This window comes from Electrona antarctica (genome assembly GCF_951216825.1).
Source record: "Electrona antarctica genome assembly, chromosome: 21".
Classification (NCBI taxonomy): Eukaryota; Metazoa; Chordata; class Actinopteri; order Myctophiformes; family Myctophidae; genus Electrona; species Electrona antarctica.
Genome location: NC_136802.1, coordinates 9,202,491 through 9,228,676, shown reverse-complemented (window position 1 = coordinate 9,228,676; position 26,186 = coordinate 9,202,491). Strand labels below are relative to the sequence as shown.

At 51.6% G+C, this 26,186-nt stretch overlaps 1 protein-coding gene across 1 annotated transcript in view; it reads right to left on the bottom strand.

Moving 5' to 3' along the window:
- Nucleotides 1-22,449, bottom strand: part of LOC306913836 (kin of IRRE-like protein 1) — a gene marked incomplete at its 5' end in the record, with an annotated part of 37,553 nt that extends 15,104 nt beyond the window's left edge. The window contains 5 exons of the mRNA XM_079490646.1: nucleotides 2,419-2,567; nucleotides 3,009-3,114; nucleotides 6,005-6,155; nucleotides 21,971-22,128; nucleotides 22,284-22,449. Coding sequence (XP_079346772.1) covers nucleotides 2,419-2,567; nucleotides 3,009-3,114; nucleotides 6,005-6,155; nucleotides 21,971-22,128; nucleotides 22,284-22,449 — 730 coding nt within the window. The remainder of the gene's footprint in view (nucleotides 1-2,418; nucleotides 2,568-3,008; nucleotides 3,115-6,004; nucleotides 6,156-21,970; nucleotides 22,129-22,283) is intronic.
- Nucleotides 22,450-26,186: the final 3,737 nt, after the last annotated feature.

Here is a 26,186-nt window from a genome sequence, read left to right as displayed (position 1 = left end):
TCAATACAGCTATAAATAAGTAACTTATTTTTATTTAAAAAACTGGTGTTTTGAAATGAAAACCAAATGCATATGTTTAGGTGAACAGAAATGATTAATTCATTAAAATGTAAATTGTTGTAATGTTGCAACGGTGGGTCTTGCCGGGTCCGTTTTGTTAGATTTCCATTTGGTTAGATTGTTTTCATTATTGTTAAACATCTGCATTCATTAATTTACAAGAAGTCTACACAATTAACCCATTCAGGCCTGATGTCGAAATTAAAAAAAAAAAGTTTTCTAAATCATGACAATTTTCGGATTTCGAAGATTTGAGGCACATTTTAACGATTTTTCAAAAATAGCAGACCTACAAGCTCGTAGCGCGGCACTCGGTGCCGCGCTATGAGCTTGTAGATCTGCTATTTTTCAATAGCTAAATTATAACATAATGTTTAAAACACCAAAAGGGGTTCCCGCCCAAAATGGGTTAATGGTTAATGTGGTTAAACGCTAACGTGACATGGATGCGTTCCAGGTCTCAATGGGTTAAGAGAATGTAAAATAATTGTTATTTTTGCCTTGTTATCTCTCCTATGAATCTGATACCAACATCAACATCAACATCTTCGAGTCTAGATGTCATCAAATGGTGGTTCTGTGGCTCAAATGCTGAATAAATAATGGACCTCGATATGAAAAAGGTTGAAAACCACTGCATTAAAGTGAAAGGTTTCCCAGCAAGCCAAATGACGTCATGATGACGTTATGATGACGTCCTCCGGTGACTCGTTCAGGACTAGGCCAGATCACAGCCCATATGGGGATGATCTTTACGTAATTTCCAGGACGTCCTTCACCAGTTTAAATAATATAGCTTATTCTGGGTCAGATCTGACTAGTTATTATGATATGACTTAAGTTGATCCTGCCTCTATCGGACTCTCTCTGATTCATCCAGGGTTGAAATCAGGTGATATTCTGGGCCAGATCTGACAAGTCTTGGTTTGACTTGATCTGGCCACAATCGAGACGTCACTAATTCGTCCAGGTCCTGACCGTGCTTGAAGGGTTGTCAACAAAAAGGACTAAAACATGAATTAACGCCGGTATGTTGTATTTGAGCTTCAAAAAGAAAGACGGGCCGGTGTGTCTGTGAATGAGACAGACAGGGAACGGTACGATACGGTGAAGTGGGTTTCAATGTATTCCATTAAAAACTTAAACTGCAGCATAAAACATGGAATGGAATGGGAAAGAAAAAAGAAACGTGGCGAAATAAGAGAGGGGTGTGTGTGTGTGTGTGTGTGTGTGTGTGTGTGTGTGTGTGTGTGTGTGTGTGTGTGTGTGTGTGTGTGTGTGTGTGTGTGTGTGTGTGTGTGTGTGTGTGTGTGGAGGGGGGGGGGGAGGGCTGAGACAGACGGCAGATTTTATTTTCTGTCGCATTTGACTCAAAAAGAAAAGCTTGGGGAAATCTGGCATAGGAAGTGGGAGTCAACTTGTATTTCGCTAACCAATAACAGTGCAGAGGGGCGTCGCTCCAAATTTGGTGACGTCAGTGTTTTCTACCGGGGAGTGGAGGGGAGGGGATGGGAGGGGAGGAGGGGGCGGGCGCTCAGATCGGTGAACAGATAGGATTCACCGCCGTGTTTTCGACCGCCTCTCTAGTCCAGAAATCACACAAGCTGGGCCAGGCTATAGATGGCAGATGATTAGGGTGACCAGATCCAAACTGTTTATTTGAGGAACAGAAGTATCGCTTGTGTGGGACAGGTGGGACACAGGGGGACGGGACAGGATGGGGTTAGCAACGTGTTGCCTATAAGTTGCTATTAAATGCCTCGATGTCATATTCGACCATAAAGGCCTAATATTGCCTATAATTTTGGTGATGGGTGGTATGGCCGACTTGGTACTGTAACCTATTGGGGATATTTCTTAAATATTTCTTAAATATCCCCAATTAACAGGCTTAAAAACGAATGAGAGAGCTTTAGAACAGAAAGTCAACTCTTAGGGGACTAACTACTGTATTAGGACATTTGAACACTGATGCCTGCCAGTCACAATGTGGGACAGGGTGTCAATTTGAACACTGATGCCTGCCAGTCACAATGTGGGACAGGGTCTCAATTTGAACACTGATGCCTGCCAGTCACAATGTGGGACAGGGTCTCAATTTGAACACTGATGCCTGTCAGTCACAATGTGGGACAGGGTCTCAGTTTGAACACTGATGCCTGTCAGTCACAATGTGGGACAGGGTCTCAGTTTGAACACTGATGCCTGCCAGTCACAATGTGGGACAGGGTCTCAGTTTGAACACTGATGCCTGCCAGTCACAATGTGGGACAGGGTCTCAATTTGTGGGACGCCTGAAAAGGTCTATTGTAAATGAGGGACTGTCCCACGCAGAGGGGGACATCTGGGAGGACTCACAGTGCACGTCCACCAGGATGCTGACGTTGGTCTTGCCCACGCTGTTGAACACCAGACAGGACACGGGCTCCGTGAAGAAGGAGTGGTCAGCCTTGGTGGTGAAGACGCTCTCCCTGGCACCCTGCAGCACCACGCCCCCCTTGGCCCACCTGATGATGATGAGGATGATGGCGGGGAGAAAAACAAGAATTAACTGCCAGGTGAAACAAGCGCTGTCTCCGTTGTGCATTTTTTTAATTTCTTTTTTAACTTGTATGTTTCCCTGTCACAACCTCCCAGCCGTTGTTTTCGTCCGTTTCCGACGTTCTTTTGTTGGTTCAATCACTGTGTTTTGTTATGGCTTTTCCTGTAGCTCCAGTTAGCTCATAATAACATTAGCTGCTCAAAAGCAACGATATGCGCGTGCGTGTGCGAGTGTGAGTGTGAGTGTGAGTGTGAGTGTGTGTGTGTGTGTGTGTGTGCGTGCGTGCGTGCGTGCGTGCGTGCGTGCGTGCGTGAGTGCGTGCGTGCGTGCGTGCGTGCGTGCGTGCGTGCGTGCGTGCGTGCGTGCGTGCGTGCGTGCGTGCGTGAGTACGTGTGTGTCTACATACTTGTACCCCATGATGGGGGGGTTGGCAGTGGCCTGGCAGGTGAAGGTCACCCTGTCTCCCTCCAGGACAGAGCGGGGCTCGATGGACAGGGTCACTGTGGGGGGGTCTGTGGGACAGGAGGACGTTAAAGATTAAATTAATCTAGAAAGAGAACGTAGTAATAGTGAAAACCTCTCAAGATGGCGCCACCTGTCCACTGAACTCCATTGAACGGCTCCTCAAGCTGTAGCAGTTTTGTCAGAGTGGAAGTGATCATATGCATGCCAATAGAGAAAAATTCAACCAAATGGACCCTCCCAGGTCCATTTGGTTTCCCGAAACCAAATTTTGGTTTCATTTTACACTCTCAAAGTTAAATTATTGTTAAAGATCTGCCTGTGTTACTAAATGTAATTTAAGTCTACACATTTAGAGATAATGTAGAAGAATTGTTATTTTTGATCAACGTTTGCCTGTTATCTGTCCTATGGTACCACCATCAATACATCATGGAAATGTGGACAAAATCTTATCCAACGATAACAAAATATTCTTTAGTTTTGGGTCTGAGAGGCTAAATGTCATCAAGTGGTTGTTGGTCTGTGGCTCAAATGCTGAATAATTAACCCATTTTAGGCGGTGTTAGCATTATGTTATGCTTTAGCTATTGAAAAATAGCACATCTACAAGCTCATAGCGCGCCACCGAGTGGCGTGCTATGAGCTTGTAGGTCTGCTATTTTTGAAAAATCGAAGAACCACATAGAAACATAGCTTTTTCAGAAAACTGTCAGGATGTAGAAGACATTTTTAGAATCTGATCTCAGGTCAGAATGGGATAATTAATGGGCCTTGATATGAAAAGGGTTGAAAACCACAGGTCTAAGAGTACCAGTACAAACTGAAAGGGTTGAAAACCACAGGTCTAAGTGTACCAGTACAAACTGAAAGGGTTGAAAACCACAGGTCTAAGAGTACCAGTACAAACTGAAAGGGTTGAAAACCACAGGTCTAAGGGTACCAGTACAAACTGAAAGGGTTGAAAACCACAGGTCTAAGAGTACCAGTACAAACTGAAAGGGTTGAAAACCACAGGTCTAAGAGTACCAGTACAAACTGAAAGGGTTGAAAACCACAGGTCTAAGGGTACCAGTACAAACTGAAAGGGTTGAAAACCACAGGTCTAAGAGTACCAGTACAAACTGAAAGGGTTGAAAACCACAGGTCTAAGTGTACCAGTAGAAACTGAAAGGGTTGAAAACCACAGGTCTAAGGGTACCAGTACAAACTGAAAGGGTTGAAAACCACAGGTCTAAGCGTACCAGTACAAACTGAAAGTAAAGAAGTTGTACAGTATGTGTGTATTCCATATAATATTTGTAGATTGGGTTGAAGTTTTATAATGATGATAATTAAGCCATTCTGACCTGAGATCAGATTCTAAAAATGTCTTCTACATCCGACAGTTTTCTGAAAAAGCTATGTTTCTATGTCAGTCGTTCTTCGATTTTTCAAAAATAGCAGACCTACAAGCTCGTAGCGCGCCACTCGGTGGCGCGCTATGAGCTTGTAGATCTGCTATTTTTCAATAGCTAAAGCATAACATAATGCTAACACCAAAAGGGGTTCCTGCCCAAAATGGGTTAATAACCCACTATTACACTAGGTTTTTTTCACTGCTTTTTCTTGATAACATTGCGGGTGAATATTGCTGCTGAGAGCTGGCAGCAATGTTCTAAAAGCAATAATACACTTGAGGCCGTGCCATATTGATTAGTCTGTGCCATAGCTACTGTCATTAAAGGTACTCCGCTCACATTATGTAATGTAATCACGGTATATCATCCAATGCACAGTTGATTCTCATTCCCTCCCGGATTGTTGCTTAAACCATTTAGGCCTAACATCGGAATTTAAAAAAATATGTCTTCTGAAATACCTATGTTTCTATATCAGTGGTGCTCAATACTTCATGTCAAGGACCCCAAAATGTATGTTTAATTGGCCCGCTGACTCCCCATCTGAAAATGTGTTGTTCCAGGGACCTCCCCCAGAGGCAAAGATTTCAGTTGCTCTGAAAGAATATATATTCAAAGATTTGCGCCACATTTTCCACGATCTTTCAAAAATAGCAGACCTACAAGCTTGTAGCGCGGCACTTGGTGCCGTGCTATGAGCTTGTAGAACACCAAAAGGGGTTCCCGTTCAGAGTGGCTTAATTATAGGCAGAAATACGAGTTGCATTTTGACATTGTGGGGTGATATCGGCTGAAGGATAAATTAGATTGCACGGACACTATGAATATGATTACTCTGCAAGACATCAATGACAAAAGAGTGTTAGATGAAGAGAGAGAATGCTATCGAAACTAATAAAGTGGTCCATCGTCAGCGTTAACATCTGATGGTCAGCAGTGGTCAGTATAGTATCCACTCAGTCCAGCAGTGCAGTGGTTCCCAAACTTTGTCATGTCAAGGACCCCTAAATTGACAATAATTAGCCCGCAGACCACCATTTGAAGAGATATGCAGGGACCTCCATAAGAGAAGATTTTTACGGCTCTAGCAGTGATTCTCAACCCGTTTAATTTCAAGGACCCCCAGTTTGACATGCATATTAGTCTACAGACCCCCATTTAATGTTATTTCTATCTTTGAGACCCCCAATTTATATTGTAAAATCAATGTTAATTTAACTCCAAACTATCATTTAGCTGTGGACCAAAGACCCCTGGGGGCCCCCGGACCCCACTTTGAGAACCACTGCAGTAGTGTTCTAAAACAGGGATTCCCAACTTGCAAGTTGGCCCACAAATCGACAAAATAAGAACTTCAAGTACACAACGTTGGTTCCATTGATCGAAGCCGGTAAACAATTGATTGATTGATTGATTGATCAATGGACATTTTCATTTTCATTTTCAAATAATGGTTAAAAATAGTGGTTTAAAAGCTAAGGTGACACAGATGCGTTCCAGGTCTTAATGGGTGGTTAAGGTGGTCTGAAAGGTCTCTTACGGTGGACGTTGAGGGTGACGGTGGTGACCTTGCCGCTGGGGGCGGCCAGGTTGGAGGCCACGCAGCTGTAGTTCCTCCCCGTGTCCGTGTCCACCGGCAGGATGGGCAGGTAGCTCCGCGTGGTCACCCTCTTCCGGTCCGGGAGCAGCTCCTGAGGAAGGAACGGGGAAAGTAAGGAGAAGACAAATGGAAATGAGTAAACATGGCCTGGCCCGAGCACGTCCCTTCCAGAGGGGACAATGTCAGTCTCTCCGGTACCTCGGCACACCATGTCTGACTGTCAGTTTACAATTTAGGCATTTAGCAGACGCTCTTAATCCAGAGCGATTTACAATAAGCGAGTTCATCAAATCAAATCAAATCAAGCTTTATTTATATAGCACATTTAAAACAACAGAAGCTGACCAAAGTTGATGTACAGGCTGAAACAAGCAGAGCATATCACTAGCGCCTATCGGCACACATACAAAAAGAACACAGGCAAATAGGGCATAGTAAAAATAATGCGATCAGGTGCAATTAAATGTCAAAGAGAAAAGGTTCATGAGTAAACCAAGAACTATCTGCTGCGTTTACACAGGCAGATGCAAAGATACAGTCTACCATGATTCATTGTCAATTTGCCATTGTCAATAATGACCTGGCATCCGTCTACATAACAACATTAGAAGAGCCTCTATGTTTTTGATGTTCTAAGTGTATTGTTGTGTGTTGAGTGTTGACATGTATTGTTTTGTTTGTTTTATGTATTGTATTCATTGTGTTGTGCCCGAGGACCCCCCTCTAAAACGAGATGATGCATCTCAAGGGGCTTTCCTTTAAATAACAAAAATTTCAATATATTAGTGTAGCCTTTGCATAAGCCTGTAAGGTCGTCGAGGCAGGGGCAAGTTCTACGACAAGTAAACTAAGATGGAGTCTGAAGAGATGAGTCTTCAGACTACGGAGAACATTCACTGAAAAATACTTAGAGGGAAACAGTAGCGTGCCAAGTATAGACCCCGGGGGGACACGGGTCAATTAAGTAATAATAATTAATAATTTACTACCAACTACTGTGGGGGTGATTTTTTTGTCACTCCACATTTGCATAATACATGAATTCCTCAGCATTTACCCATCCTGACTATTAGCAGAAGTGGGCGCTATTAACGCAGCGCCCGGGGAGCAGTTAGAGGCAGTAAGTGTCTTAGACTGAGTGGGCCAGGTGGCCAACAGGGCGACCTTTACATTCTCAGACGGCCTTTTCTACCCTACAGGCTTAAGTGGTTAATAAAGATAAGATATTAAAAAGAAAGGACATGACTGTCCCCACGCGAGGTAGAGATCCAGCTGACTTCGCTCTTATTTGGGATCTAATCCTGGTTCTGTTCTGGTGGCAGACCTGAATTCCTGCTCAAATTCACTTCTACGCAATTAGTTGAGTTTTATCTCGTTCCAAAATTCATTGCGAGAGAGCACGAGTGAAGCTCTAATGTAAAATAACAGTTTGATGGAGGCAACTCAGGCAAGTCAACAGGATATAGGAAAAAAGGGCACTAATTAAAGCATTTTACTGACTGTATTTGTAAAACAAATCAGACAACACGAGCACAATTCAGATTTTGGTCCAGAATCCAGATAGTTGCTCTGCCTTTTTGGATTGGAGGGAATTGGCCCAGTAAAAATATGAAATGCCTGCACATCGCTGGCTGTGGCAGAATAATAACGGAGATGCAATAGGGATCCGTGTCGAGTTTGTCGGTAAAAGCAGAGCGGGGGAAATGTGATACGGGCACATCGCTGGCTGTTAGGATACGGGCACATCGCTGGCTGTTTGGGGGAAATGGGATACGGGCACATCGCTGGCTGTTAGGATACGGGCACATCGCTGGCTGTTAGGATACGGGCACATCGCTGGCTGTTAGGATACGGGCACATCGCTGGCTGTTAGGATACGGGCACATCGCTGGCTGTTAGGATACGGGCACATCGCTGGCTGTTTGGGGGAAATGGGATACGGGCACATCGCTGGCTGTTTGGGGGAAATGGGATACGGGCACATCGCTGGCTGTTAGGATACGGGCACATCGCTGGCTGTTTGCAGAACACTGAGGGATATGGGCACATCGCTGGCTGTTTGGGGGAAATGGGATACGGGCACATCGCTGGCTGTTAGGATACGGGCACATCGCTGGCTGTTTGCAGGGATACGGGCACATCGCTGGCTGTTTGGGATACGGGAACATCGCTGGCTGTTTATGGGATACGGGCACATCGCTGGCTGTTTATGGGATACGGGCACATCGCTGGCTGTTTATGGGATACGGGCACATCGCTGGCTGTTTGCAGTGATACGGGCACATCGCTGGCTGTTAGGATACGGGCACATCGTTGGCTGTTTGCAGGGATACGGGCACATCGTTGGCTGTTTGCAGGGATACGGGCACATCGCTGGCTGTTTATGGGATACGGGCACATCGCTGGCTGTTTGCAGGGATACGGGCACATCGCTGGCTGTTTATGGGATACGGGCACATCGCTGGCTGTTTGGATACGGGCACATCGCTGGCTGTTAGGATACGAGCACATCGCTGGCTGTTAGGATACGGGCACATCGCTGGCTGTTTATGGGATACGGGCACATCGCTGGCTGTTTGGATACGGGCACATCGCTGGCTGTTAGGATGCGGGCACATCGCTGGCTGTTTGCAGGGATACGGGCACATCGCTGGCTGTTTATGGGATACGGGCACATCGCTGGCTGTTAGGATACGGGCACATCGCTGGCTGTTTGGATACGGGCACATCGCTGGCTGTTAGGATACGGGCACATCGCTGGCTGTTTGCAGGGATACGGGCACATCGCTGGCTGTTTATGGGATACGGGCACATCGCTGGCTGTTTGGGATACGGGCACATCGCTGGCTGTTTGGGATACGGGCACATCGCTGGCTGTTTGGATACGGGCACATCGCTGGCTGTTAGGATACGGGCACATCGCTGGCTGTTTGCAGGGATACGGGCACATCGCTGGCTGTTTATGGGATACGGGCACATCGCTGGCTGTTAGGATACGGGCACATCGCTGGCTGTTTGGATACGGGCACATCGCTGGCTATTAGGATACGGGCACATCGCTGGCTGTTAGGATACGGGCACATCGCTGGCTGTTAGGATACGGGCACATCGCTGGCTGTTAGGATACGGGCACATCGCTGGCTGTTAGGATACGGGCACATCGCTGGCTGTTTGCAGGGATACGGGCACATCGCTGGCTGTTTATGGGATACGGGCACATCGCTGGCTGTTAGGATACGGGCACATCGCTGGCTGTTTGGATACGGGCACATCGCTGGCTGTTTGGGATACGGGCACATCGCTGGCTGTTTGGATACGGGCACATCGCTGGCTGTTTGGATACGGGCACATCGCTGGCTGTTAGGATACGGGCACATCGCTGGCTGTTAGGATACGGGCACATCGCTGGCTGTTTGCAGGGATACGGGCACATCGCTGGCTGTTTATGGGATACGGGCACATCGCTGGCTGTTAGGATACGGGCACATCGCTGGCTGTTTGGATACGGGCACATCGCTGGCTGTTAGGATACGGGCACATCGCTGGCTGTTTGCAGGGATACGGGCACATCGCTGGCTGTTTATGGGATACGGGCACATCGCTGGCTGTTAGGATACGGGCACATCGCTGGCTGTTTGGATACGGGCACATCGCTGGCTGTTAGGATATGGGCACATCGCTGGCTGTTTGCAGGGATACGGGCACATCGCTGGCTGTTTATGGGATACGGGCACATCGCTGGCTGTTAGGATACGGGCACATCGCTGGCTGTTTGCAGGGATACGGGCACATCGCTGGCTGTTTATGGGATACGGGCACATCGCTGGCTGTTTGGGATACGGGCACATCGCTGGCTGTTTGGGATACGGGCACATCGCTGGCTGTTTGGGATACGGGCACATCGCTGGCTGTTAGGATACGGGCACATCGCTGGCTGTTAGGATACGGGCATATCGCTGGCTGTTAGGATACGGGCACATCGCTGGCTGTTTGGGATACGGGCACATCGCTGGCTGTTAGGGATACGGGCACATCGCTGGCTGTTTGGGATACGGGCACATCGCTGGCTGTTTGGATACGGGCACATCGCTGGCTGTTAGGATACGGGCACATCGCTGGCTGTTAGGATACGGGCACATCGCTGGCTGTTAGGATACGGGCACATCGCTGGCTGTTTGGGATACGGGCACATCGCTGGCTGTTTGGGATATGGGCACATCGCTGGCTGTTTGGGATACGGGCACATCGCTGGCTGTTTGGGATACGGGCACATCGCTGGCTGTTTGGGATATGGGCACATCGCTGGCTGTTTGGGATATGGGCACATCGCTGGCTGTTTGGGATATGGGCACATCGCTGGCTGTTTGGGATACGGGCACATCGCTGGCTGTTAGGATACGGGCACATCGCTGGCTGTTAGGATACGGGCACATCGCTGGCTGTTAGGATACGGGCACATCGCTGGCTGTTTGGGATACGGGCACATCGCTGGCTGTTTGGGATATGGGCACATCGCTGGCTGTTTGGGATACGGGCACATCGCTCGCTGTTTGGGATACGGGCACATCGCTGGCTGTTAGGATACGGGCACATCGCTGGCTGTTTGGATACGGGCACATCGCTGGCTGTTTGGGATACGGGCACATCGCTGGCTGTTTGGGATATGGGCACATCGCTGGCTGTTTGGGATACGGGCACATCGCTCGCTGTTTGGGATACGGGCACATCGCTGGCTGTTTGGATACGGGCACATCGCTGGCTGTTTGGGATACGGGCACATCGCTGGCTGTTAGGATACGGGCACATCGCTCGCTGTTTGGGATACGGGCACATCGCTCGCTGTTTGGGATACGGGCACATCGCTGGCTGTTAGGATACGGGCACATCGCTGGCTGTTTGGATACGGGCACATCGCTGGCTGTTTGGGATACGGGCACATCGCTGGCTGTTAGGATACGGGCACATCGCTGGCTGTTAGGATACGGGCACATCGCTGGCTGTTTGGATACGGGCACATCGCTGGCTGTTTGGATACGGGCACATCGCTGGCTGTTTGGATACGGGCACATCGCTGGCTGTTAGGATACGGGCACATCGCTGGCTGTTTGGGATACGGGCACATCGCTGGCTGTTTGGATACGGGCACATCGCTGGCTGTTTGGATACGGGCACATCGCTGGCTGTTAGGATACGGGCACATCGCTGGCTGTTTGGATACGGGCACATCGCTGGCTGTTAGGATACGGGCACATCGCTGGCTGTTTGGATACGGGCACATCGCTGGCTGTTTGGATACGGGCACATCGCTGGCTGTTTGGATACGGGCACATCGCTGGCTGTTAGGATACGGGCACATCGCTGGCTGTTTGGGATACGGGCACATCGCTGGCTGTTTGGATACGGGCACATCGCTGGCTGTTTGGATACGGGCACATCGCTGGCTGTTAGGATACGGGCACATCGCTCGCTGTTTGGGATACGGGCACATCGCTGGCTGTTTGGATACGGGCACATCGCTCGCTGTTTGGGATACGGGCACATCGCTCGCTGTTTGGATACGGGCACATCGCTGGCTGTTAGGATACGGGCACATCGCTGGCTGTTTGGATACGGGCACATCGCTGGCTGTTAGGATACGGGCACATCGCTGGCTGTTTGGATACGGGCACATCGCTGGCTGTTAGGATACGGGCACATCGCTGGCTGTTTGGATACGGGCACATCGCTGGCTGTTTGGATACGGGCACATCGCTGGCTGTTTGGATACGGGCACATCGCTGGCTGTTAGGATACGGGCACATCGCTGGCTGTTTGCAGTGATACGGGCACATCGCTGGCTGTTAGGATACGGGCACATCGCTGGCTGTTAGGATACGGGCACATCGCTGGCTGTTTGGATACGGGCACATCGCTGGCTGTTTGGATACGGGCACATCGCTGGCTGTTTGGGATACGGGCACATCGCTGGCTGTTTGGATACGGGCACATCGCTGGCTGTTAGGATACGGGCACATCGCTGGCTGTTTGGGATACGGGCACATCGCTGGCTGTTTGGATACGGGCACATCGCTGGCTGTTAGGATACGGGCACATCGCTGGCTGTTTGGATACGGGCACATCGCTGGCTGTTAGGATACGGGCACATCGCTGGCTGTTTGCAGTGATACGGGCACATCGCTGGCTGTTAGGATACGGGCACATCGCTGGCTGTTTGGGGTACGGGCACATCGCTGGCTGTTTGGGGTACGGGCACATCGCTGGCTGTTAGGATACGGGCACATCGCTGGCTGTTTGGATACGGGCACATCGCTGGCTGTTAGGATACGGGCACATCGCTGGCTGTTAGGATACGGGCACATCGCTGGCTGTTAGGATACGGGCACATCGCTGGCTGTTAGGATACGGGCACATCGCTGGCTGTTAGGATACGGGCACATCGCTGGCTGTTAGGATACGGGCACATCGCTCGCTGTTTGGATACGGGCACATCGCTCGCTGTTTGGGATACGGGCACATCGCTGGCTGTTTGGATACGGGCACATCGCTGGCTGTTTGGATACGGGCACATCGCTGGCTGTTGGGATACGGGCACATCGCTGGCTGTTTGGATACGGGCACATCGCTGGCTGTTTGGATACGGGCACATCGCTGGCTGTTGGGATACGGGCACATCGCTGGCTGTTTGGGATACGGGCACATCGCTGGCTGTTTGGATACGGGCACATCGCTCGCTGTTTGGGATACGGGCACATCGCTGGCTGTTTGGGATACGGGCACATCGCTGGCTGTTTGGATACGGGCACATCGCTGGCTGTTTGGATACGGGCACATCACTGGCTGTTAGGATACGGGCACATCGCTGGCTGTTAGGATACGGGCACATCGCTGGCTGTTAGGATACGGGCACATCGCTGGCTGTTAGGATACGGGCACATCGCTCGCTGTTTGGATACGGGCACATCGCTCGCTGTTTGGGATACGGGCACATCGCTGGCTGTTTGGATACGGGCACATCGCTGGCTGTTTGGATACGGGCACATCGCTGGCTGTTGGGATACGGGCACATCGCTGGCTGTTTGGGATACGGGCACATCGCTGGCTGTTTGGATACGGGCACATCACTGGCTGTTAGGATACGGGCACATCGCTGGCTGTTAGGATACGGGCACATCGCTGGCTGTTAGGATACGGGCACATCGCTGGCTGTTAGGATACGGGCACATCGCTCGCTGTTTGGATACGGGCACATCGCTCGCTGTTTGGGATACGGGCACATCGCTGGCTGTTTGGATACGGGCACATCGCTGGCTGTTTGGATACGGGCACATCGCTGGCTGTTGGGATACGGGCACATCGCTGGCTGTTTGGATACGGGCACATCGCTGGCTGTTGGGATACGGGCACATCGCTGGCTGTTTGGGATACGGGCACATCGCTGGCTGTTTGGATACGGGCACATCACTGGCTGTTAGGATACGGGCACATCGCTGGCTGTTAGGATACGGGCACATCGCTGGCTGTTAGGATACGGGCACATCGCTGGCTGTTAGGATACGGGCACATCGCTCGCTGTTTGGATACGGGCACATCGCTCGCTGTTTGGGATACGGGCACATCGCTGGCTGTTTGGATACGGGCACATCGCTGGCTGTTTGGATACGGGCACATCGCTGGCTGTTGGGATACGGGCACATCGCTGGCTGTTTGGATACGGGCACATCGCTGGCTGTTTGGATACGGGCACATCGCTGGCTGTTGGGATACGGGCACATCGCTGGCTGTTTGGGATACGGGCACATCGCTGGCTGTTTGGATACGGGCACATCGCTCGCTGTTTGGGATACGGGCACATCGCTGGCTGTTTGGGATACGGGCACATCACTGGCTGTTAGGATACGGGCACATCGCTGGCTGTTTGGATACGGGCACATCGCTGGCTGTTAGGATACGGGCACATCGCTGGCTGTTAGGATACGGGCACATCGCTGGCTGTTAGGATACGGGCACATCGCTGGCTGTTTGGATACGGGCACATCGCTCGCTGTTTGGGATACGGGCACATCGCTGGCTGTTTGGATACGGGCACATCGCTCGCTGTTTGGGATACGGGCACATCGCTGGCTGTTTGGATACGGGCACATCGCTGGCTGTTAGGATACGGGCACATCGCTGGCTGTTAGGATACGGGCACATCGCTGGCTGTTTGGATACGGGCACATCGCTCGCTGTTTGGGATACGGGCACATCGCTGGCTGTTTGGATACGGGCACATCGCTGGCTGTTTGGATACGGGCACATCGCTGGCTGTTTGGATACGGGCACATCGCTGGCTGTTTGGGATACGGGCACATCGCTGGCTGTTTGGATACGGGCACATCGCTGGCTGTTAGGATACGGGCACATCGCTGGCTGTTAGGATACGGGCACATCGCTGGCTGTTTGGATACGGGCACATCGCTCGCTGTTTGGGATACGGGCACATCGCTGGCTGTTTGGATACGGGCACATCGCTCGCTGTTTGGGATACGGGCACATCGCTGGCTGTTTGGGATACGGGCACATCACTGGCTGTTAGGATACGGGCACATCGCTGGCTGTTTGGATACGGGCACATCGCTGGCTGTTAGGATACGGGCACATCGCTGGCTGTTTGGATACGGGCACATCGCTGGCTGTTTGGATACGGGCACATCGCTCGCTGTTTGGGATACGGGCACATCGCTGGCTGTTTGGATACGGGCACATCGCTGGCTGTTTGGATACGGGCACATCGCTGGCTGTTTGGATACGGGCACATCGCTGGCTGTTTGGATACGGGCACATCGCTGGCTGTTAGGATACGGGCACATCGCTCGCTGTTTGGGATACGGGCACATCGCTGGCTGTTTGGATACGGGCACATCGCTCGCTGTTTGGGATACGGGCACATCGCTGGCTGTTTGGATACGGGCACATCGCTGGCTGTTAGGATACGGGCACATCGCTGGCTGTTTGGATACGGGCACATCGCTCGCTGTTTGGGATACGGGCACATCGCTGGCTGTTTGGATACGGGCACATCGCTGGCTGTTAGGATACGGGCACATCGCTGGCTGTTTGGATACGGGCACATCGCTCGCTGTTTGGGATACGGGCACATCGCTGGCTGTTTGGATACGGGCACATCGCTGGCTGTTTGGGATACGGGCACATCGCTGGCTGTTAGGATACGGGCACATCGCTGGCTGTTAGGATACGGGCACATCGCTGGCTGTTAGGATACGGGCACATCGCTGGCTGTTGGGATACGGGCACATCGCTCGCTGTTTGGGATACGGGCACATCGCTGGCTGTTTGGATACGGGCACATCGCTCGCTGTTTGGGATACGGGCACATCGCTGGCTGTTTGGATACGGGCACATCGCTCGCTGTTTGGGATACGGGCACATCGCTGGCTGTTTGGATACGGGCACATCGCTGGCTGTTTGGATACGGGCACATCGCTCGCTGTTTGGGATACGGGCACATCGCTCGCTGTTTGGATACGGGCACATCGCTCGCTGTTTGGGATACGGGCACATCGCTGGCTGTTAGGATACGGGCACATCGCTGGCTGTTGGGATACGGGCACATCGCTGGCTGTTTGGATACGGGCACATCGCTGGCTGTTTGGATACGGGCACATCGCTCGCTGTTTGGATATGGGCACATCGCTGGCTGTTTGGATACGGGCACATCGCTGGCTGTTTGGATACGGGCACATCGCTGGCTGTTTGGATACGGGCACATCGCTGGCTGTTAGGATACGGGCACATCGCTGGCTGTTGGGATACGGGCACATCGCTGGCTGTTTGGATACGGGCACATCGCTGGCTGTTTGGATACGGGCACATCGCTGGCTGTTAGGATACGGGCACATCGCTGGCTGTTTGGATACGGGCACATCGCTGGCTGTTTGGATACGGGCACATCGCTGGCTGTTTGGGATACGGGCACATCGCTGGCTGTTTGGATACGGGCACATCGCTGGCTGTTAGGATACGGGCACATCGCTGGCTGTTTGGGATACGGGCACATCGCTGGCTGTTTGGATACGGGCACATCGCTGGCTGTTAGGATACGGGCACATCGCTGGCTGTTTGGATACGGGCACATCGCTGGCTGTTAGGATACGGGCACATCGCTGGCTGTTTGCAGTGATACGGGCACATCGCTGGCTGTTAGGATACGGGCACATCGCTGGCTGTTTGGGGTACGGGCACATCGCTGGCTGTTTGGGGTACGGGCACATCGCTGGCTGTTAGGATACGGGCACATCGCTGGCTGTTTGGATACGGGCACATCGCTGGCTGTTAGGATACGGGCACATCGCTGGCTGTTAGGATACGGGCACATCGCTGGCTGTTAGGATACGGGCACATCGCTGGCTGTTAGGATACGGGCACATCGCTCGCTGTTTGGATACGGGCACATCGCTCGCTGTTTGGGATACGGGCACATCGCTGGCTGTTTGGATACGGGCACATCGCTGGCTGTTTGGATACGGGCACATCGCTGGCTGTTAGGATACGGGCACATCGCTGGCTGTTTGGATACGGGCACATCGCTGGCTGTTAGGATACGGGCACATCGCTGGCTGTTTGCAGTGATACGGGCACATCGCTGGCTGTTAGGATACGGGCACATCGCTGGCTGTTTGGGGTACGGGCACATCGCTGGCTGTTTGGGGTACGGGCACATCGCTGGCTGTTTGGGGTACGGGCACATCGCTGGCTGTTAGGATACGGGCACATCGCTGGCTGTTTGGATACGGGCACATCGCTCGCTGTTTGGGATACGGGCACATCGCTGGCTGTTAGGATACGGGCACATCGCTCGCTGTTTGGGATACGGGCACATCGCTGGCTGTTAGGATACGGGCACATCGCTCGCTGTTTGGGATACGGGCACATCGCTGGCTGTTAGGATACGGGCACATCGCTCGCTGTTTGGGATATGGGCACATCGCTGGCTGTTTGGATACGGGCACATCGCTCGCTGTTTGGGATACGGGCACATCGCTGGCTGTTAGGATACGGGCACATCGCTGGCTGTTTGGGGTACGGGCACATCGCTGGCTGTTTGGGGTACGGGCACATCGCTGGCTGTTTGGGGTACGGGCACATCGCTGGCTGTTTGGGATACGGGCACATCGCTGGCTGTTTGGGGTACGGGCACATCGCTGGCTGTTTGGGATATGGGCACATCGCTGGCTGTTAGGATACGGGCACATCGCTGGCTGTTTGGATACGGGCACATCGCTGGCTGTTTGGATACGGGCACATCGCTGGCTGTTTGGGATACGGGCACATCGCTGGCTGTTTGGATACGGGCACATCGCTGGCTGTTAGGATACGGGCACATCGCTGGCTGTTAGGATACGGGCACATCGCTGGCTGTTAGGATACGGGCACATCGCTCGCTGTTTGGATACGGGCACATCGCTCGCTGTTTGGGATACGGGCACATCGCTGGCTGTTTGGATACGGGCACATCGCTCGCTGTTTGGGATACGGGCACATCGCTGGCTGTTTGGATACGGGCACATCGCTCGCTGTTTGGGATACGGGCACATCGCTGGCTGTTTGGGATACGGGCACATCACTGGCTGTTAGGATACGGGCACATCGCTGGCTGTTTGGATACGGGCACATCGCTGGCTGTTAGGATACGGGCACATCGCTGGCTGTTTGGATACGGGCACATCGCTCGCTGTTTGGGATACGGGCACATCGCTGGCTGTTTGGATACGGGCACATCGCTGGCTGTTTGGATACGGGCACATCGCTGGCTGTTTGGATACGGGCACATCGCTGGCTGTTTGGATACGGGCACATCGCTGGCTGTTAGGATACGGGCACATCGCTCGCTGTTTGGGATACGGGCACATCGCTGGCTGTTAGGATACGGGCACATCGCTGGCTGTTTGGATACGGGCACATCGCTGGCTGTTAGGGATACGGGCACATCGCTGGCTGTTTGGATACGGGCACATCGCTCGCTGTTTGGGATACGGGCACATCGCTGGCTGTTTGGATACGGGCACATCGCTGGCTGTTAGGATACGGGCACATCGCTGGCTGTTTGGATACGGGCACATCGCTCGCTGTTTGGGATACGGGCACATCGCTGGCTGTTTGGATACGGGCACATCGCTGGCTGTTTGGGATACGGGCACATCGCTGGCTGTTAGGATACGGGCACATCGCTGGCTGTTTGGATACGGGCACATCGCTGGCTGTTAGGATACGGGCACATCGCTGGCTGTTTGGATACGGGCACATCGCTGGCTGTTTGGATACGGGCACATCGCTGGCTGTTTGGATACGGGCACATCGCTGGCTGTTTGGATACGGGCACATCGCTGGCTGTTTGGATACGGGCACATCGCTGGCTGTTAGGATACGGGCACATCGCTGGCTGTTTGGATACGGGCACATCGCTGGCTGTTTGGATACGGGCACATCGCTGGCTGTTTGGATACGGGCACATCGCTGGCTGTTTGGGATACGGGCACATCGCTCGCTGTTTGGGATACGGGCACATCGCTCGCTGTTTGGGATACGGGCACATCGCTCGCTGTTTGGATACGGGCACATCGCTGGCTGTTAGGATACGGGCACATCGCTGGCTGTTGGGATACGGGCACATCGCTGGCTGTTGGGATACGGGCACATCGCTGGCTGTTGGGATACGGGCACATCGCTGGCTGTTAGGATACGGGCACATCGCTGGCTGTTGGGATACGGGCACATCGCTGGCTGTTAGGATACGGGCACATCGCTGGCTGTTGGGATACGGGCACATCGCTGGCTGTTAGGATACGGGCACATCGCTGGCTGTTAGGATACGGGCACATCGCTGGCTGTTTGGATACGGGCACATCGCTGGCTGTTAGGATACGGGCACATCGCTGGCTGTTGGGATACGGGCACATCGCTGGCTGTTTGGATACGGGCACATCGCTGGCTGTTTGGATACGGGCACATCGCTGGCTGTTTGGATACGGGCACATCGCTCGCTGTTTGGATATGGGCACATCGCTGGCTGTTTGGATACGGGCACATCGCTGGCTGTTTGGATACGGGCACATCGCTGGCTGTTTGGATACGGGCACATCGCTGGCTGTTAGGATACGGGCACATCGCTGGCTGTTGGGATACGGGCACATCGCTGGCTGTTTGGATACGGGCACATCGCTGGCTGTTTGGATACGGGCACATCGCTGGCTGTTAGGATACGGGCACATCGCTGGCTGTTTGGATACGGGCACATCGCTGGCTGTTTGGATACGGGCACATCGCTGGCTGTTTGGGATACGGGCACATCGCTGGCTGTTTGGATACGGGCACATCGCTGGCTGTTAGGATACGGGCACATCGCTGGCTGTTTGGGATACGGGCACATCGCTGGCTGTTTGGATACGGGCACATCGCTGGCTGTTAGGATACGGGCACATCGCTGGCTGTTTGGATACGGGCACATCGCTGGCTGTTAGGATACGGGCACATCGCTGGCTGTTTGCAGTGATACGGGCACATCGCTGGCTGTTAGGATACGGGCACATCGCTGGCTGTTTGGGGTACGGGCACATCGCTGGCTGTTTGGGGTACGGGCACATCGCTGGCTGTTAGGATACGGGCACATCGCTGGCTGTTTGGATACGGGCACATCGCTGGCTGTTAGGATACGGGCACATCGCTGGCTGTTAGGATACGGGCACATCGCTGGCTGTTAGGATACGGGCACATCGCTGGCTGTTAGGATACGGGCACATCGCTCGCTGTTTGGATACGGGCACATCGCTCGCTGTTTGGGATACGGGCACATCGCTGGCTGTTTGGATACGGGCACATCGCTGGCTGTTTGGATACGGGCACATCGCTGGCTGTTTGGGATACGGGCACATCGCTGGCTGTTTGGATACGGGCACATCGCTGGCTGTTTGGATACGGGCACATCGCTGGCTGTTAGGATACGGGCACATCGCTGGCTGTTTGGATACGGGCACATCGCTGGCTGTTAGGATACGGGCACATCGCTGGCTGTTTGCAGTGATACGGGCACATCGCTGGCTGTTAGGATACGGGCACATCGCTGGCTGTTTGGGGTACGGGCACATCGCTGGCTGTTTGGGGTACGGGCACATCGCTGGCTGTTTGGGGTACGGGCACATCGCTGGCTGTTAGGATACGGGCACATCGCTGGCTGTTTGGATACGGGCACATCGCTCGCTGTTTGGGATACGGGCACATCGCTGGCTGTTAGGATACGGGCACATCGCTGGCTGTTAGGATACGGGCACATCGCTGGCTGTTAGGATACGGGCACATCGCTCGCTGTTTGGGATACGGGCACATCGCTGGCTGTTAGGATACGGGCACATCGCTGGCTGTTAGGATACGGGCACATCGCTGGCTGTTAGGATACGGGCACATCGCTGGCTGTTAGGATACGGGCACATCGCTGGCTGTTAGGATACGGGCACATCGCTGGCTGTTTGGATACGGGCACATCGCTCGCTGTTTGGGATACGGGCACATCGCTGGCTGTTAGGATACGGGCACATCGCTGGCTGTTTGGGGTACGGGCACATCGCTGGCTGTTTGGGGTACGGGCACATCGCTGGCTGTTTGGGGTACGGGCACATCGCTGGCTGTTTGGGATACGGGCACATCGCTGGCTGTTTGGGGTACGGGCACATCGCTGGCTGTTTGGGATACGGGCACATCGCTGGCTGTTTGGGATACGGGCACATCGCTGGCTGTTTGGGATACGGGCACATCGCTGGCTGTTAGGATACGGGCACATCGCTGGCTGTTAGGATACGGGCACATCGCTGGCTGTTAGGATACGGGCACATCGCTGGCTGTTAGGATACGGGCACATCGCTGGCTGTTTGGGATACGGGCACATCGCTGGCTGTTAGGATACGGGCACATCGCTGGCTGTTTGGGGGAAATGGGATACGGGCACATCGCTGGCTGTTTGCAGAACACTGAGGGATGGAGAGTGTTGTTGTGCAGCCTGGCTCCTTTCAATGATGGAGAGTCAGTCCGTCAGTTACTGACACTGATTATTATCGACCCCCAGGGGGGCCGGCATGAAAAAATAATACCCAAAGACGTGTCATGTGAATACCGTGCGTGTGTGCGTGTGTGTGCGTGCTTGTGTGTACGCGTGTGTGTGTGTACGTGTGTGTGCTTGTATGACTATACTTGTCCCCGTATAGTATAAGCTGAGAAATAGACATTGTGAGAGCCATTGAAAATGTTTTGTTTCATCGATCAAAATCATTTGGGGAGATTAGAAAATTAGAAAAAAAGATTCAGGTTGTGTGGTTAGGATTATGATTGGGATTTTTAGGGCTTATGTTTAGGGGTCGGGGTTTAGTAGTTGTTTGGCAATTTCACACGCTTTGTGAGATCTGCTTTTTTTCCGGCTTCAGGCTAACTGGCTTAAACAATAAACATGCCCAAACGTTAAACCTTAAACATGCCCAAACGTTAAACCTTAAACATGCCCAAAATTGCATTCATAAAATCGCCTAAATAAAGGAGCGCCCTTGTTGTCGGAAGGCTAGCCTCGGTACCCAGGCTTTTATTTTATTTTTACAAACGTGTGTGGGCGTGTGTGTGCGCGCGTGAGCGTGCGTGCGCGTGTGTGTGTGTGTTGGTTGTCTGTGCCAGCTGTCCAGTGCTGCCCCCAAGAACAATGTGTAATAGGGCTGAGCTACTTGTCCTGGCTTCCACTGGCTTTACTGCAGATCTCTTCTGGTGTGTGTGTGTGTCTGTGTGTCTGTGTGTCTGACTGTGTGCGTGCGTGCGTGCGTGCGTGCGTGCGTGCGTGCGTGCGTGCGTGCGTGCGTGCGTGCGCTTAATGCTTACAGTGGTACTGGACGCCCCTTCCACAGGCAGCCCATCTTTCAGCCACTCTATGGTGGAGGTGGGCTTGGCCCCCCGGGACACACAGCTCAGGTTGTAGGAGTCCCCGGCGTTGAGCAGCACCTCCGGACCCCCGCTTATCACGGGGTCGTCTGGGGGGACTGGGGAGGAGAGCGCATACATTTAGAAACACGCACACGCACCTCGAAAATACACATGTAAGCAAACAGAATCTCCAGGAAGGGCTTCAGTAGGGACAAATATGGGCATACATACAATAATACAAGATCACAGATAACATGCACGTTACACGTACTAAGGACGTTGAGCTTGGCCCTCCGGGACCTGAGGGCTGCGTCGGGGGCCTGGCACTCATACAGGGAGTCATCGGACAGATCGGCCGACAGAATCTCCAGGTTGTACTGTCCCAAGTCCTGGACCCGGAGCACGCGGTACCTGGGCCAGGCTGGGAGACACAGACACACACAGGGTTAGAACCACTTCAGCCCTATATGTATACTTTTTTTTTTTTACTTTAAATCTTTATCCCACAATTTTGCAACCCGTCATGTAATCCTGGGCGCTACACTCCCTCTGCCAACCTGGGGGGGCAGCGGACTGGGGTGCAGTACTTAGTTTAGACAGTTTTTGGTTTAGACTAGTCACGTTAGACCAGTCATTAGTCCTACAACTACAACCTATCTCAAACCCTCACCCTAACCCTAACCTCTCACGGGGCAGCACACCTAAACCTAACCTTAACCCATGTCTAACCAATGACTAGTCTAAACTAAGTATGCACCCCGCGGACTGAACTCATGCTTCCTTCTATGCATGAGGAGTCCACGCTGCTTGTTTTCACCTGACAGGGGAGAGTTTCCCCGGCCGGACATAGCGCGTGGAAGGAACACGTTATTCCGACCAGTTCCTTTCCCCTCCATCAGGCTGGCCAGGGGGAGGCAGTTTAGAGACTAGGATTACTGCATGTTTTCTGTGTTTCCAAAAATGTTCGAATAGTCAAAGTATGATAGATATTCGAATCCTGGCATAAGCAACTCAGCATATGAGCAATCTGGCTCCCTGGCCTCCCCAATCTGTTTTACAAGAGCATCCATCCATCCATCCATCCATCCATCCATCCATCCATCCATCTTCAACCGCTTATACGTAGTCAGGTCGTGGGGGCAACAGCTCCACCAGAGAGCTCCAAACTTCCCTCTCCAGAGCTTACAAGAGCATTGTATATGATATAGACTTGTGTTGCAGCGACCCCACGAAATATGTGACCATCTTGTGGACTTCACACAACTTACATGGAGGTCTTTAAAACACGTGCCCTAACTACCGCTAAGTTGAACTCTGCTAATCAACAAACCACAATAATTCACGTTCGGAAACTGATATTATGTGATGTCTACGATGGTGGTGTCGACAGAGGCAGCGACACACTGCATGCATACGGCACCAAACATGCATTGTGCTCCTCCCGGACACACACACACGCATGCATTAGCATCGGCAAAACAAGGCCGCGCGTCCACACAAACACACACGCTGTCGCGTTGCGACGCGTTGTGAGCTTGTTGATCAGCTATTTTCGGAGGGCAACCCAGCACTCTTTAGCTAGTGGAGATGCAGCGTACAACATGGATTTCTAAAAAAAAAATGTTCAACGCAAAAATACTGTGTTCAAGTTCAGGAGACTTCGGGAAAAAAAAGCAATTCTCCTGAATGCTGCCTAACGGGATGGCATGGAATGGAAAGGAGTGGCATTTGCATTGGAAAGGGCAGTTGCTTTATACAGATGGGTAAAAGGGCAGGGGCTGAAGCCCCCTTTGATGTCTATGTGTGCAAGTCCCTGATCAGCACCACAGCTGGGCTCACACCACTACACTGGCTGTGCATTCTCACCACTAGGTGGCGTCCATGCTCTCTCTCTCTCTCAGTGGTGGAAAGTAACTAAGTACTTTTACTTAAAGGGGAAAACCACCCATTTTCAACATTTTACTATGTCATTAATATACCTTAGAGCTGTTGTGTGGAAATAATAAAAAAGTCCCCCCCATTCTGTGTTTCCTAGAACTGTAAGTATGAAAAAAACCATTAACATGGTGAAACACATCTTGATGACATCATCAAGATGTGTTTCACCATGTTAATGATTTTTTTCAGACCTCTAGTTCTAGGAAACACAGAATGGGGGGGACTTTTTTATTATTTCCACACAACAGCTCTAAGGTATATTAATGACATAGTAAAATGTTGAAAATGGGTGGTTATTATTTCCACACAACAGCTCTAAGGTATATTAATGACATAGTAAAATGTTGAAAATGGGTGGAATGCCCCTTTAAGTACTGTACTTAAGTACAATTTTGAGGTATTTGTACTTTACTTGAGTATTTCGAATTTCCAATACTTTTACTTCTACTCCACTACATCTCAGAGACAAAATTTGTACTTTTACTTCACTACAATTATTTGAAAACTTTAGTTTTTAGCGATTTTAATTTTGATTAGAAAACATATACCATTAACCACTTCAACCCTACACATTTCGGCCATTCGAAAATAACCGATCTAAAAGCTCACAATGCGTCGCGTTGCGAAGCATTATGAGCTTGTAGATCGGCTATTTTCAATAGATTTTGTACACATTTTGAACTTGTGAAATGGGACATTCTGCAATATTTAGTATTTAAGTACATTTTGATGCCGATACTTTTGTGCTTTCACTCAAGTGCATTTTCAATTCCGTACTTTTACTTGTAACAAAGTACTTCTAAATTGCAGTATTGGTACTTTACTTAAGTAAAGCAATTTACTTTTTCCACCACTCTCTCTCTCTCTCTCTCTCTCTCTCTCTCTCTCTCCAGCAGGGGGAACAGAACAGGACAGAACAGGACAGGAAGGACGAATGCATTATGACGGCAGTGTTCTGGAGGACTCTGAGCGGCTGGCGTTGGTTTGGCCGCCGCAGCGTCCTCTTCACGCCAGCTGCCCAGACACGGATTCTAAACGTGAAATCCCTCGGCTGACGCCTCCATCCAGCCGTTCTAAACTGGGCTCCATTTTTTTATTATTTATTTAATTTTCCCTGCTGTTACACTGACTGCTGCCTGATGCCTAACCTTGCATGTCCTTGTGCCTGCCTGCCTGCGCACGTGCGCGGGTGTGTGCGTGCGTGTGTGTGTATGTGTGTGTGTGTGTGTGTGTGTGTGTGTGTGTGTGTGTGTGTGTGTGTGTGTGTGTGTGTGCGTGCGTGCCGTGCATGCTGTGTATGCCTTGAATAGCCTATATGTGCATTTGCATGTGAAATGTCGAAAGCCAGAGAGCGTATGAAAAGCCGAGAGGGGGGAGGGAGGGACGCACACACACGAACACAAATGTTCAGTGAGTGTGTGTCTGTGTATGTATGTGTGCGTGTGTGCATGTGCACGCGCGCACGTGTGTGTGTGTCTGTGTCTGTGTGTGTGCGTGTGCGTGTGCGTGTGTGAACACCCTGTGTTCATTCACATGTTTCTATTTAAAAGCTTTGGCTTGAAGCAGTGGACCATTACAGTAACAATATGATTAAAAGAAGAGAGAGAGAGAGAGAGAGAGAGAGAGAGAGAGAGAGAGAGAGAGAGAGAGAGAGAGAGAGAGAGAGAGGTAGAATAGGAAGGGAGGGATTGCGGAAGAGAAAGGGGGGAAAAGAGAGGAAGTAGAGATGAGGAGAGGAAAGAGGGAGAAAATGAGGGAGGAAGGACGGTTGATCAAAAACAAGACAGAAGATGAGCATAGCTGAGAGGGAGAGAGAGAGGGAGAGAGAGAGAGAGAGAGAGAGAGAGGGAGAGAGAGAGAGAGAGAGAGAGACACAGAGAGAGAGAGAGAGAGAGAGAGAGAGAGACACAGAGAGAGACAGAGAGAGAGAGAGAGAGAGACAGAGAGAGAGAGAGAGAGAGAGAGAGAGACACAGAGAGAGACAGAGAGAGAGAGAGACAGAGAGAGACAGAGAGAGAGAGAGAGAGAGAGAGAGAGAGAGAGAGAGAGGGGGAGGGAGAAATGGGGCAAGGGAACATAAGAGGATACTCAGAGGAGAGGAGAGGAGATCATGACCCAGGAGTGAAATGGCAGACGATTCACTAAGCATACAAAAACAACCAAATAATAAAAAACAAGAGAAAACTATAAGAGAGAGAGAAGAGAGAGAGAGAGAGAGAGAGAGAGAGAGAGAGAG